The following is a 15,481-nucleotide window of genomic DNA, read 5'->3' as shown; positions in this document are numbered from 1 at the left end:
TTTTTCTAGAAAATATATTATTTGAAAAGTAGTTAATTTCGCCAATCATGTTAGTACTAATCAAAGACTTTTTCCCACTCACAAAAATACACTCTCCAGTTCTTTCAATGTAAACAACCTAGTTTTTTTTAAGTGTATTAGATATGCTTCATAACGAATCTAGCACAGTTATATTATACGATTCAGTCTGGTTAATATGTCAGTCTGGAATATATAATACTTGTTTCTAGTATTTTAGAATCAATGACTTTCTATTCTCTGAAATGGAAAAATAAGTGAAATGTTACAAATCCTTCTGCAAGATTACGAATATGTCTAATAAGATTTTAACAATGGCAACTAAATAAACTGATAAATACTTGAAGAGTGAAGACATATGAAGATGGATACTAACATAGCAAAATAGTTTAGCCTCCTCTCCATCCATCACGGTCTGAGGCGTAAGGTCAACAACAATCTGTGGTGCCTCGATGTCTTCTTCTGGTTCACCTATTTTATACAAAAGTCATCCGTTACATTTCCTTGAATACCTTTGGTGAAGCTTTAGATAATTCATTATTCAATATATTATTTAACACTAATTGGCTTAGGGTTTACTTTAAACAAGAATACTGTCTTGATACATTTAACTGAGAAACAAATAACAAAAAACGTTTCGATGAACTTGCATCTGCAGCTTGATGAAAACCAAGAGGTACCGAAACATACTCCCTGAGCTAATAATATTATAAAAAATATATCTTTCATTAAAATCAAACTGGCCCTCTGCAGTTCCTGAAAAGAAATATTTGCACTCAGAAAGTTCTGGAATGTAATAATTCGTACATGTTATTGTATAAAACTAATATTGAAATCTATAGCAAGAGGAATGTAAGATAAAAACAATATACATTTTCAAACACAGGAGAAAAAAAACTACGTGTCACTCGTTTTTCATTGGATATCAGATACTTTACTCTTCTTGTTGTGTTCACATATAACATGAAAAACTTTGAGAATGTTGCTCTCACATCGTCTTTATGACAGGAAGGCTTTTTTCTGTGTAATTCATGTTTAACAATATTATTACACCCAAAAAATGTTTATTTTTATTATGTATAAGAAAAACCAACAATAATGTGAAATATTTCACAAACATTAAAATTATACATATAAGCGTATTTAAAGTTTGTGAATTATTAAATATACTTAGATCATTGAGTTCCAAGCATCATGTTTTATAAGTTCGGTGTATTCTATACGATTTAGTGCTACAATAATTTTAATGATGTGCTAATATTCAGGTAACTGGTAGTAAGTAATGGTAAGCCAATACCCTAAAATATATAAAAAACTAATAACAAGCTTTGTGTACAGGATAGGAAGGAACGACTCTAGTTTACTAGGGAAATGTATAGAACACATGTACTGAGTTGAGTTATACCACTTACTCTCTATTGTCAATGTGGCTGTGGAGGTAGATGTTCCAGCCTCGTTCTCTGCTTTACAAGTGTATTCTCCTCCATCATCATGGAATACCTCGTTAATGACGAGAGTAGTGCGGTTGTGTTCGCTTGTGATCTGAAAGTCTCTGGACGGTTTGACTGGTCGCTTATTTGAGAACCAACTGAACGTTGCTTCCGGTTCAGCTGTAACTTCTGCTTCCATCACCACAGGTTCTCCTTCCGGAACAAGCTGAGACTGGAGAGGTTTTATGAACGTTGGTGGTTTGGGTGGCTTTTTCGGGACTTCTTCCTCGGCTATTGTTAATAGAAGTGTATATTTATTAAACCCCAAAAAATAGATTTTTTTTAAATTAATATAAAAATATACTAAAATGATAAATTTTTATTTCATAACTGCCGCTTAAAATTCAACTTTGAAAAAGTTAGTTCGTGTAATGGCTGGCACTCAGTTATGTGACAAAAACACGTTAAATTATTTCATGTTTAACGTATCAGATCCAGAAAAACAATTTCATGTAGGGTAATTCATTATAGCCACTGAGACGAGTGGCTATAATAAGCTGAAGAATTTTTGTTTGAAACTTCAGAGTCAAACTCGTTCTGAATTTGGCTAAAAATATTAAGTATGTGGGGTCAAGCTGTTCTTATCCATGATCTGAAATGAACTCACACCTAAATCTTAAGTGTGGTGTAAGTAAGATGTTTTTTAAACATGTGTAACTTTAAACAGTCATATACTGATTTTCTAGTTAACTTTCAAGTGTTCACACTTATAACCTGATAAGGGAGATTTTTCGTTAAATATACACGACTGTTGCATTTAGATTTAATAAAACAGTTATGATTTTAATAGCTATAAAGCACAAGTGTTAAATTTAATATTTTTAGAAGCAATAACTTGTCGCAATTTTTTTGTTTACGTGAGTGTAGTTCAATTTTTGTGAATTGGCTTGATGGTACGCAAAACTTCTGAATATTTTCGTTCTTTTAAATAAGTATTGTTACATCATAACACATTGCAATTTGTTGAAACTCCTAGGCCTCAGTCGGGCAGAATATATATATATATGGGCAACTAAGTTTGTGCTTAGAAAAAGAAAATTAGTGAAAGTGAAGTTATACTGCTTGTTATTTTAATTACAACGAGTGATTTATAAAGTGAGTTTCATAGCTTGTATTGTACTAACAGAGATAGAGAAGAACAATTTGTCTTATCAAAGGGTGTTTTAAACTAATTGAGCCCGCCCGTGTGGATTTTAACGAAAAAGATGCAATTATTTAAAGTTCTTATTTCAACTGTGGTAACCCAAGGGGTAACGTAAGATAATTTATTGTGGTCATATTGAAATAAAAGAGGAAAGAAAAAATAATTTATCTTGCTAATTGGGTTCTGAAGTAACTGAATTGGCATGTGAAGACTTTTGACAAGAAAAGAAAAGCTTAGATACAACGGTGACAACTAATAGTGTAATGAATGTTTTGTATATATATTTAGTTTGCTTCGAGTGTATTATTTTAAAACATACAGAGTGTGTGCTGTCCATTTATTGTTGAAATTAATCACCAGCAAGTCAGAGACACTTATTACGTATAAAGAATTCTGCCCAAACATACGTTTGTTCGTTTGTATTTTAGCACAAATCTATACAATGGGCTATCTGTCTCTGCTATCACGGGTATTGAAATCCAGTTTCTGGTGCTGCAAGTCCACAGGCATACTGCTGTACCATTGAAAGTGGGGGCACACACATACGTAAAAAAATAACTAACAATTTTGTTAAACTCTTGTATTGTTATATCCATTTTTAATTAGTCATACCTACATGGGGCAGGCATGGCCAGGTCGGTTAAGGCGTTCGACTTGTAATTTGAGGGTCGCGGGTTGGAAGATGCTCCCCCTTTCAGCCGTGGGGGCGTTATAATGTGCTGGTCAATCCCACTATTCGTTGGTAAAAAAGAGTTGGCGGTGGGTGGTGATGACTAGCTTCCTTCCCTCTAGTCTTACCTTGCTAAACTAGGAGCGGCTAGCGCAGATAGCCCTCGTAGCTTTGCGCGAAATTCCAAAACAAACATATCTACATTTGAAAGTTAACTTTAGCTCACTTTCTCCTTCGTCAGTCATTTGTGGTACGTAGTAGGGGAGTTTTGGGTCATCAAAAATAATTTCAAAACCGACTATTATTATTAATTATTTTTTCAATACATTATAGTGAGCATTCTTTTCTTCATACAAAGCTATCACACTGATTGGTTGAAAGTTATTTTAAAAAATGGCAGCAAATTGGTAATTTAAATTTTAATCTACTTTAGAAATGATTAAATCGCAGTCTAACAAGGTAAGCTATCTCTTTCAGTTTGAATTTTTAAAACTAAATCTTAAAGACATGTCAGGTGTTTGTCGTTAATACATAATATTATAAGATCATTTATTCATATTATAAATATTCATATTTAGCAACATAAGTGAAAGACAGTTACAGGATACTTACTAACTACTGTAAGATTGGAGATAGTTGTGGCTTGACCTGCTGTGTTTTTAGCTCGAACTTCGTACGTCCCAGCATCCTCTGGAAACACCTCGATAATTAGTAAAGTGGATTTTTTGCCCTCTGTCTTTAATTGAAAATCACGGGTAGGTTTGAGCTCCTTCCCATTGTAGAACCTACGGAACATTTCATTATTATAATTAAAACTTACCAACGTGAAAAAAAAAAAGCGCTTCGTAATTTAATCATGTGAGAAACAAAACTTTTACAAAATTATCACTCTGAGTATCATCCTACAAACAAACAAAGCCTAGAAAATTCAGAAACTCAAGCTATAATAAACATGTTGAAAATTACTCTTAATGAAAACCAATTTTCTCACTACATACGTTTAACATTTTTTGAGTTACATTAATTATATAAAATATTCATTTTAGTGTCTTGTTAAACATAAACAAAAAGCAATGACATATTTAAGCCAATGTTTTTACAATACAGTAAACTGTGCAGATACTCGCAAGGATAACTCAGTTTACTTAACATACGATGATTGTTTATTGTCTCTTTGGAAACACATATTTGGTACTTATATAAAAAAAGTACCCGCTCGTACGGTATTAAAAAGACCGTATCGTACTATTTTTGCGATAACGATATTTTTTGTGAAGTACAAATTTGTTTGTTGTCCCGAAATTATGTCAGGGTATAGGTGTAACTTTTCTTGAAGACTGCCTCTTTCGACCAACTTTGTTTTTGTTGTTACTTAGAGAAAACTTACAAGTGAGTTCGTTAGATAGGCACACAGTGTTAAACTATTTTTAAATAGTGTGACATAAAAATACAAATGTTTGGGAACTGTTCATACCAGGAAACTACATTGAAATATATATATATACCTATATGTAATACCATTAACGAAACATGCCATTCCTAGTTTCATTTTTTAAAAATTATCGTATGGCACATATTCCTGGTTGATGTTTGATATATAAGTCTCTTATGACAATCATCTCATTACTCTCTAAAGTCTTGTTAGAATACCTGGTATCGGTATTTCAAGTAATTAACTTAGGAGAAAATGACAAGCAAGTTTCAAACAGATATTAGATGTAAAATTTCAAACCAATATTTTTAGATTTCTGAAGTTTGTTTGTTTCTTCTTGTTAATGCTTTCTTTACCGAAGGCCTCCTAGTGAGGTCATCTGTTTTAACCACTTGTAGCACTATATACTAGTGTGTTGTCTGTCAGTCAGATGTGGCCTGGAGGCCTTGTAATGTTACGGTCAATACAACTATTCGTTGGTAAGAAATAGTGGCCTACGAGTTGGCGGTATATGGTGATGACTAGTTGCTTTTCCTTTAGTCTTTCACTGCTAAACTAGGAAAGGGTAGCACAGATAGTCGTCGTATAGCTCAGCTCAAAATCCAAAACGAACAAACTGTCAGTCAGTCATTAGACACTAAAATGATGTCACAAAAGGAACACTTAACGTTGCACTTTATACTGTCATGAGGTCAGTAAAATGTGTGCATGCCATGAACCAGGAAAAGTATTTTGCACTCTGTAGGCGACAACAGCTCATAAGACATGAACTTCAAAAATAGGAAATGAAAATGTTTATCAATTTTGATTTTATTTGCTCTTGAAAAAAAAAAAAAGAAAATTTGGGGAAATTGTGGAAGTATGCTCAGTTAATATTATGTACGTACGAAGTTCCCATACATTGTTTATTAGCTCTTGCAGGAAAAACCAAGCAACCCAAAAGAAACATTTGTTCTGTTACTCTTCAACTTAAGAAACAACCGTCACAGCGCTATTCCTTATGTTACAGATGTTTTACTTTCCAGACACAGTTTCAAAATAGCATGCTTTCTTGGAATAAGTACTGTTACATCATGAACCGTGATTAAATACACTACATCAAGTTTAATACTACTTAGATCATAATTACTGATACAAGTTAATACTCAAAATTTTAAATGATGAATTATACCATGTAATTGTAGGTTCAGGAGTCCCAGTAACCTCAACACTCATTTCTACTGGTTCTCCTCCAGGTGCCGTTAGTGGCTGAAGGGGTTTCGTGAACTGAGGAGGAATCAAGGGTTCGGGTTTCTCTATAAATTCTATATCTTCTGTTAAAAAAAAAAACATTATATTTAAAATTCGTACAGAAAAGGTTTTAACTAATATATATATACATATACATATATATATTATAAGAATACAATTGTACATGTTTCTTCCTTTATCTGTTCAAATTACCTGAACACCTATGTGTGGAACAAATTTGAATTTGGGAGAGGAGATTCACAACATTTTATTTGCTATGTTAACTGAGGCAATTTAATTCGAAGCAAATTTCCTTGATAATTATACATAATTCTCTATTTCACGTTCAAATAGACCCTTTGTTACTGGTTCTTAATTTGGGACGCCGTTTACCCAGTGCTGCCACCTATGACTTAAAAATCATCTTTTCGAAATTTAGGTTATTAAGAGACAAGCCTTTACTGTTAATAATGTTCACTTATAGGACAACGATTATGATCACCATACTGGATTATGTTGTTGTAGTCTAGTAATATCGTACATGTTTAACCACTTACATTTTTTTTTAATTCCACTAGGAAACCACGAAGTAGTAATATTATTTTTTCACAATGATTAATATAAATAGTTAGGCGAAAACAAACTCAATGACCAAGCCCTCTGACGCATCAGTAGCTCAGTAATAAATCACTGACTTTATTCAAAGACAATATGCTTCAATAGATAATATTGAACATAAAGTAAAAACAAAAACAATCACTATTTAGAAATAAAATCATATTAAAAAAAACAGTATAGTACTTAAGATAATATAAATGGTTTTGTTACTTTCTTTTTACAAGGATATTTTAGAACATTGTGACCTGATAAACAAAGACCTTTGAATACTACCATTCCATTCCCACTGACCTGAGACAATTAGTGGCGCCACTGTCTGGTCCGTTCCAAACGGATTAGTGGCTTTGCAGGTGTAGTTTCCTTGATCATCTGGAAATACTTCTTGGATCGTCAAAGTGGCCACTCCTGTTTGTGGGTTATACTCTGGTTGAAAGTCCCGTGATGGCTGGATTTCGCGCTGTTCGTGAAACCATTTAATGTCCAGAGGCGGAGTTCCTTTCACTACGCATTGTATGGTTGTTTGCTTGCCTTCCGTTGCAGATGTTGGCTTTAAAGGTTGAAGAACCTTAGGTGGAGCACCTTTTTCTGCACAAAAAATAAATAAATAGTAGTTCTGTTAGACGTAGTTGAGTGACATAAGACAATATCTTCAAATAAAATAATGGAAGTGCAAGAGATCTATTAATAACAAAAAAGAAAGAAAGGTTTCAGTTTGGATTTTCGCCCAAAGCTACTCGAGGGCTATCTGCGCCAGTCGTCCCTAATTCAGCAGTGTAAGATTAGAGGAAGGCAGCTACTCATCATCATCCACCGCCAACTCTTTAGGCTACTCTTTTACCAACGAATAGTAGGATTGATCGTATTATTATAACGCCCCACGGCTAAAAGGGCGAGAATGTTTGGTATGACGGGGATTCGCACCCGCGACCCTCAGATACGAGTCGAGTGCCTTAACCACCTGGCTATGCTGGGCCAAGAAAGAAAGAAAACCAACCAATTAAAAGTATGCCAAAGTATTGGTATTTAGAAATTAATTTCGATGTGTGGTAACAATTCTCTAAATTTTGTTTTGTACTCAAAATGCTTTATATCATTAAGAAATGTACCAGAATAATATATTTAAATATTGAATTAATGAAGGTGGTGTTAAGATTCCAACTATTTAAAGCTGAGATAATTAGTATTGTGTTGTTTGTTCAGCTACTAAGCACGGTGTAAGAAATACATGTAAACGCTTTCTGTCAGGACGAGTTGAAAATTTCTAAGAGATATTTCCCATGTTCAAGGCTCGGCATGGCCAGGTGGGTTAAGACGTTCGGCTCGTAATCTGAGGGTCGCGGGTTCAAATACCCGTTGCACCAAACATGCTCACCTTTTCATCCGTGGATGCGTTATAATGTGACGGTCGATCCCACTCTTTGTTGGTAAAAGAGTAGCCCAAGAGTTGGCGGCGGGTGGCAATGACTATATGCCTTCCTTCTAGTCTTACACTGTAAAATTAGGGACGGCTAGCGCAGATAGCCCTCGTGTAGCTTTGTGTGAAATTCAAAGCAAACAAACATTCCTGAACCTTTTTTAAAGAATAAATGATCAACCATGAGAAACATTTCCACAATGAAAACTCAACTGTAAGAAACATTTCCTCAGCGAATTATAAATCATGCTAAACATTATCACAGTAATCTATACGATTCATTGCTATAACACCAGTTTGTAATGATATGGGTTTTTATAACACTTGATTCTAGTCAAATGTTTCTAATAACACTTTGTTTGTTTCTTTGTTTTGAATTTCGCGCAGAGCGACAAGAAGGTTACCTGCGCTAGGCGTCAATAATTTAATAGTGTAAGACTAGAGGGGTCCACCAGTGGCATAGCGGTATGTCTGAGGACTCATCACGCAAGAATCCGGATTTCGATACCCATGGTGGGCAGAGCACAGATTGCATATTGTGTATCTTTGTGATTAATTACAAACAAAAAAAAAAAACCAAAGGAATCACACTAAGTCATCACCATCCACCCGTCAACTCTTGGGTTACTCTTTTACCAACGAATAATGGGATTAACGGTCACATTATAACGACTCAGATCAATAACACAACGAAGCTCTTGAATACAAGCAGACATTTCTCAAGAACCTGTTGTCCAGTTGTCAATTCTTATGATGACTTTTCCAGCCATTTTAAAGTGGAGAAAGACTACAACAGGTAATTGTATCTGAGAGAAGCTCACGATATATATATATATATTAAACCATATGTAGCCATTAGTGAATTTATACCCTAGAAGAATCTTTCTATATCAAACAATGAAACAGAGTGCCTTAAATTGAAAAGTTAAATGCTTTTGAGAAACGACCGTTTTGTCGTGAGCACAGTTTGATCAGTTAAAATGAGGCGATATGCTAAAACATAACGAATTATATAATAATCTTAGTGACTTGTAATACTGTAAGAAAGTAAGACAGACAACAGAGCAAAAAATACAAGTACTCCCTATGTGAATCCGAAGCACTGTAATTAGCACCAAACTTGTTGCAAGACAAACAATTCTATGCAACTAACATCATTCGTATTTACCTATTCTTCGTAAACTTACGAGTTTAATCTACGAAATAACGATAGATCAAGATGAAAACCGTTTAAAAACATTAAATGGTTACTTTGTTCCTTGTTTGCCAAGAAGTTACTGTGGAATACTAATTATTATGTTCTTATAATGGAAGGCATTTCAGATTCCAACTTGAGTCTTCCTCAGAAAAGCGACATCCAATATAGGAATCAGGGTAAAACCATTTCAGAATAAATGTTAATTTCTCATCATTAAGAGTGCTTACAGTTAATAACGAAACGTCTTTGTTTTCGTTCATTTGTTCTTACTCGGTTTAACATTCTCAGTAATTGGTTTTTAGAAATAACTGTGTTACGAATCCTTGTGGTTGATCTATCATTCTGGTGATATCTCTCATGGTTGATTTTGAAATGCGGTGATATTTTTTGCAGTTGATCTTTAATTGCGGTAATGTCACTTAAGGTTGATGTTCAGAGTGCTGATGTCTCTTACTGTTGATTATTCACTGAGGCAATGTTTTTTACAGTTGAGTTTTCATTGTGGTAATGTTCCTTGTGGTTGGTCCTTCATTGAGGCAATGTTTCTTGTTTTATGTTTGTTTGTTTTGTATGCATAAAAACATGTTTACCTACATAGATCAACATAAAATGTATATTTACTAAAGCTCAAATAAGCTTTTGTTATATTTTACAAGCTAAGTTAAGACGTGAACTATAGAATGCTGTTTTTGTTATGGCCCAGGCGTTTGACTCGTAATTTGAGGGTCGCGGGTTCGAATCCTCATCGCACCAAACATGCTCACTCTTTCAACCGTGGGAATGTTATAAATATGACGGCCAATCCCACTATTCGTTGGTAAAAGAGTAGCCCAAGAGTTGGCAGTGGTTGGCGATGACTAGCCTTTGCGCTAGCCGTCCCTCATTTAAAGCTACACGAAATTCAAAACAATCCAAATAATGAAAGTCTATTTTAGCCTAACGGGCATTTTTTCTTTTCCTTTCAGGCGTTTAGAAATAATTAAGTAAAATAAACAAACGGGACACTGTAGAACTGAATGACAGATGGAAACAGAAAGAAAACCATCTAAAATAAAGACTGAATCGTCTGTCTCAGACTTTAAAATTATAAAAAATACGTACATCTTAACTAATGATCAGCATATCGTGACATGTATGATTTGTTTAAAACACATCCTAGCTTTGCTCTTGTAAACATTTACATGCAGTGATTATAAAACATAATTAGAAAGAGGCGATAGCCTAAAAATAAGATATCAACCAGGCTAAAACCATTAAAAGCTTGGTAAATACTAAAAGAATCTATTTGGGTTGAAGCAAATCATCATAAGAAAACAGATCATACATTAATTAAACGGAATTCACTAAACTTGTGTTTATTGTGTTTAAAATAAACAAGTATCTGAATAACGTAAATATTTATCTTTCCTTGCTGCTTCAAATTCCCAATGCACGAATGTTAAAAATTTACATATAACGTAAAATATCTCATTCCCATTAACCCTGTGCACTGTACGGTTATTAACGTCACAACAATGTTGAACCCTTCTTGAAGAAAATTTTCTAACCTAGACAACTATGTTTAGAGTCGGGCAAGATGAGGTTGACGTTATTTTTAGTAGGGTAACTCGCTGCACCTAGTGTTTTATCATCAGCAAAGCGAATGGGAGGTTTGGATTATCAGGAAAAATGTAAGTCGATGCCCTTTGCTAACATTCTTACTAGCGACAACATTCTATGCAACGTCTTTCGGTTAGGCAAAAGTGTAGGTGGCACACTAGTCCTTCTTGAGTTGTACGTGAAAAATGACCCGCTGTGAACGTTTTGAACAACTGTGAAAGCCTTAGAGAAACCAAAAAATGAAACCTTGAAGAACTAAAACTCGCAGCCATACTTATTGGGTAAGTAATATTGTCGTTAACCTATGGAATTCTGAATTTTTGGGACTAATAATTTGGTTCACTGATGTAACAACTCGAGAGACAAGAATGTATGTTAGAATCTTCATTCGGTATCGGTTTTCATCACTTCGTCAGGATGTTTACTATTATAGATTGTGATGGTTATGAAACGAGTCTACGACGAGGTAATAGTCTAAGCCTGTAGAACAGTTATTGTTTTTGCATGTTTCATTTGCTTGAAGAACTAATTAATAGGTGAAAATGCATTTATCTTCGTGCATAACAGAAATATAATGCAATTATATGACAAGTGGAAAGTTTTACTTTGACAGTTAAATAGAATCTTTAGTAAATTATTTTGTATTATTTGTATGAATGACAATTCAGAAGAACTGGCTGTTCTGCTTAAAAAATGAAAAGACGTGTGTTAGGGAAAAGCATGATGCACTGAAGTGACAACAACGTTAAGTGCTACCACAAATTCGAATTTGAAACGTTATCGCATTGAAAGATTAGCAGAGAAATATCCCATGAAGTGCTAGAAGAGGCTATAATATCTATATTTGTGATGAACAATAACTAATAATGCCAAGAAACACAGTGTTTACGTCGTATATAATTTTGTTTTTTTGAGGAGATATATTTCTACAAAATAGAACTTGAAATACTCGAAAACGTATTTCTAGTGTCTACAGAATAATTTTAATTGTTATCAGTTCTTAAAATTTAGGTGTTCGTATCTGAAAGTTATTTAGAAACATCAACGAATAGAATCAGAAGGGAAAAAGTACTGAGATATTAAGATATATTTAATGTTTAATTACCTTTGACAGTAAGTTCAGAAGTAGTCGTGTCTTCCCCTGCTCTATTGATTGCCTTACAGGTGTACGTTCCGGAGTCACTGGGACTCACTTGTTTAACTTCCATCATCGCTGTGCCATCTTTCCTGTGGGTTATTTTGAGGTCTTTTGACGGCTGCAATGGACGTTCGTTAAAATACCAGGTGAGTTCTGGGGAGGGTATCCTTCAACCTTACATTCAAATAGAACCTTTTTACCTTCGTTAACCGTTAGTGGCTTTAGTTTCTTGATAAACTTAGGTGGGATGACATGTTCTTCTTCGGGGAGCTTCTTCTTTTCCTTTTGTCTCCAGAAAGGTTCTTTAGGAGCAGGGGGGGCTTTTGTCACACCTGGAGCTTTCATTTCTTCAGGTTGAGAAGGTTTTTCTAGAAAAATGTATATACATGTGTATAGGTATGTAAATGTTTGAAATTATAAAAACAAATCACATCGAATTTCAATCTATTTCTAGAAGGTTGATATTTGCATTATAAATAGCAAACAAATTCAACTATTTTGATTTTAAGAAGGATGTGATTGATTAATATATTTTTTCTTTTGGAAAACATAATAGTAAATGTATATTTCATACAACTGAAGTTGTTATCCTTGATTTTGAATGTTGTAGATGGAGCCACGTTTTTTATATCATTATATCTCTATATTCAAGATGCATTGGTAGATTAATTTATCATTATTGTAACTCTTTTATTAAAGAATAGGGGATTATAGTTACAGTTACTAAGAGTTCGTGACGGTCACATGAAGGTAACTTAACATCAAAGTTAAGACTGTGCTGTTTAAGGTTCACAATATTGTAATTCTAAATTATGTAAACTGGATTTTGAAGTTTAATGTACATATTTTTAAATCTTCGCATGGATATGATGAAGCATGTTAAATTGTTTTCTAGGCCCGGCATGGCCAGGTGGGTTAAGGGGTTAGACTTGTAATCTGAGGATCGCGGGTTCGAATCCCGATTACATCAAACATGCTCTCCCTTTCAACCATGTGAGCGTTATAATATGACGGTCAATCCCACTATTCTCTGGTAAAAGAGTAGCCCAAGAGTTGGCGGTGGGTAGTGATGACTAGCTGCCTTCCCTCTAGTCTTACACTGCTAAATTAGTGACGGCTAGCGCAGATAGCCCTTAAGTTAGCTTTGCGCGAAATTCAAAACAAACAACTAATTTGCTTTCTGTTCGTCATAGAGTTTCTAATATTCTGACTGATGACTTAATACTTTGGATCAGTTAAACCCACAGACCATACAAATAGTTTGTAGTTTAGAGTGAAAGAATGAATTTTGTGGCTTTGAAATGTTTTTATTGTACGAATCACTCTTCTATAAAACGTTCTTGGATAAGCCATTAAACCTTAAAGTCTGTCCTGTTATTTTTATGTTTCTATTATAACTAGTTTAAAATGACGAATTTTGTGATGTTAGGCCACATTTGTAACTCATTACAGCCGTACTTTTAGCTTATCTATTGGGTAATGTTGTAAAAATAACTTAACAGTACATTCCTTGTCAGTATTTGACGTTGCGAGTGTTTTCAATTCATAATGTTTACGCATTTGAGACATTTAATCATTATGTTCGAACTGACTGGGTAATTTTCAAATTCTTTAATTTCTTATCAGACTTTCGTACATTCCTTATATGGGGTAATTTATACTTTTATACAAACGTAACAAATATGTTATGTTTCCAAAAAGTTTGGAAAAAAAACCCTAAAAATATCATACGTTACGTCAATTTATCCATAAAAGCTCAATAAATGATGCAAAAGATTGATTGATTAAACAGGTAGACTATACTATAGGTACACAAAATGAAAGTTTATAAGCAACGTGTGTACTGACAAGTTATGTGCTGTCAATAATATAATATTTCACCAATTATTTCGATGTTTCGTCCAATATTTCTTTGTAACATCGTTTTGAAACTAAAAATCATTTGATACTTACGGTCAAATGCGGAGCGCAATTTTTATAATGAAATGCCTTAATTTCGTTGTTTTTTTTTTAATATTGTTTATTTCCAGACGAAAACTTATTTAAAACATTCCAAACCCTGATAGGACTGACAAGAATTTGTTTTTAGAGTGAAATGCAGTTTCTCTGTTTTAAAACAATCTTTCATTGAGTTAACTGATTGGCTCAAAATGTGTTATTTTTTCATGAAATGTAATTTTTGTGTTTTAAAGAATGTATATATATATACATAGCAACTTATTTTATTTTATTTTTTCTATATTTAAATTATTAACACTGATGTACTATGTAAATTATTAACACTGATATACTATGTAAACCGATTGATATTACTTTTTTTCATTTCATTTTACGAATTTAAATAACGAAAAACTGCGAAGCATTTGAAACTATTTTGCCTTATAATAAATATTAATATTATTGATAATAAATATTAATATTATTAATAATAAGTATTAATATTGTTAATAATAAATATAAATATTATTAATAATAATAACATTAATATTTATTATTATCAGTAATATTAATTTTGTTGACAATAAATATTAATATTATAGATAATAAATAGTAATATTATTAATAATAAATATTCGCAACAAAATTTATGTCAGTCATTTCCCCGTTTCTGATTTTATTCAAAACTGAAAAAATGTACTTTTTTTTCCCCATTAAACCTCTTTTTGGTTTCTTCGAACATCTGATTATTTTTACTATAATAGTTCAAAAACGCGTCAAGTTAATATGCATCCTTCTCATTCATAGTGTTTTTGCGACTGATGTTAACATTTTGTATTACTGACCGCACAGTTATCATATTGCATGGATAATAATAATCTAACAACGTTTACACTTTTACCTTACAAATAGATATAAATTTCATTCTGTGCGAGTTCTTCATTTCAGATCGTTAATGGGACTCATCATAAGAGCGTACGAAACTTTTTATCTTTTGGCGATATTACTGTATAATGCTTGTTTAATAATATTAAATGAATTAATTGATAGAAGTAAATGTAACAGCGAAAAAAACAAAATACAAAACTTAGTACTTAGAAAAATATTTTCAACAGCAAAACAAAGACCTATACATGACAAGTATACAACATATTTAAATAATCTACTGGATAAAAATTAAAGTTTTCCAATGTTGATAAAACATTGTAAAAATTATCTAGCCTAACGTGGTTTTTAACTCGAGTCTCAGATAAACCAGTCAATTTAATGCCCCCCCATGGATTTACAAGGCTAAAACCAGGAGTTCGATTCCCCTCGGCAGGCTCAGCAGATAGCCAGATGTGGTTTTGCTATAAGAAAACACACACACACAATTTACTGGTTTTCTCGCTTCTTATTTAAATAGCCTAAATACTATTGTATAGGTGGAACTTCTACAATGGTAATCGCTTTGCTATATATCGTGATCTTAACTTTAGGAGGTCTGTGCAACCTGAAATAAGTGGAAAAAAAGAAAAGACATATCAAACACTTTCGCATCATTTCAATAATCTGGTGATTTTTCGCACAATCCTTTTATTTTTAAAGCTATT

General features: G+C 33.2%; 1 protein-coding gene across 1 annotated transcript in view; it reads right to left on the bottom strand.

The window, feature by feature from the left end:
- Positions 1–15,481, bottom strand: part of LOC143227488 (uncharacterized) — a 457,070-nt gene that overhangs the window by 98,011 nt on the left and 343,578 nt on the right. The window contains 7 exon segments of the mRNA XM_076458930.1: positions 395–489; positions 1,431–1,739; positions 3,935–4,107; positions 5,926–6,067; positions 6,894–7,187; positions 11,919–12,052; positions 12,055–12,319. Of these exon segments, the coding sequence (XP_076315045.1) occupies positions 395–489; positions 1,431–1,739; positions 3,935–4,107; positions 5,926–6,067; positions 6,894–7,187; positions 11,919–12,052; positions 12,055–12,319 (1,412 nt within the window).

Source organism: Tachypleus tridentatus, chromosome 9 (genome assembly GCF_004210375.1).
Source record: "Tachypleus tridentatus isolate NWPU-2018 chromosome 9, ASM421037v1, whole genome shotgun sequence".
NCBI classification, from domain to species: Eukaryota; Metazoa; Arthropoda; class Merostomata; order Xiphosura; family Limulidae; genus Tachypleus; species Tachypleus tridentatus.
The sequence above is the reverse complement of the archived record's forward strand: the minus strand, read 5'-3'. Positions and strand labels throughout refer to the sequence as shown.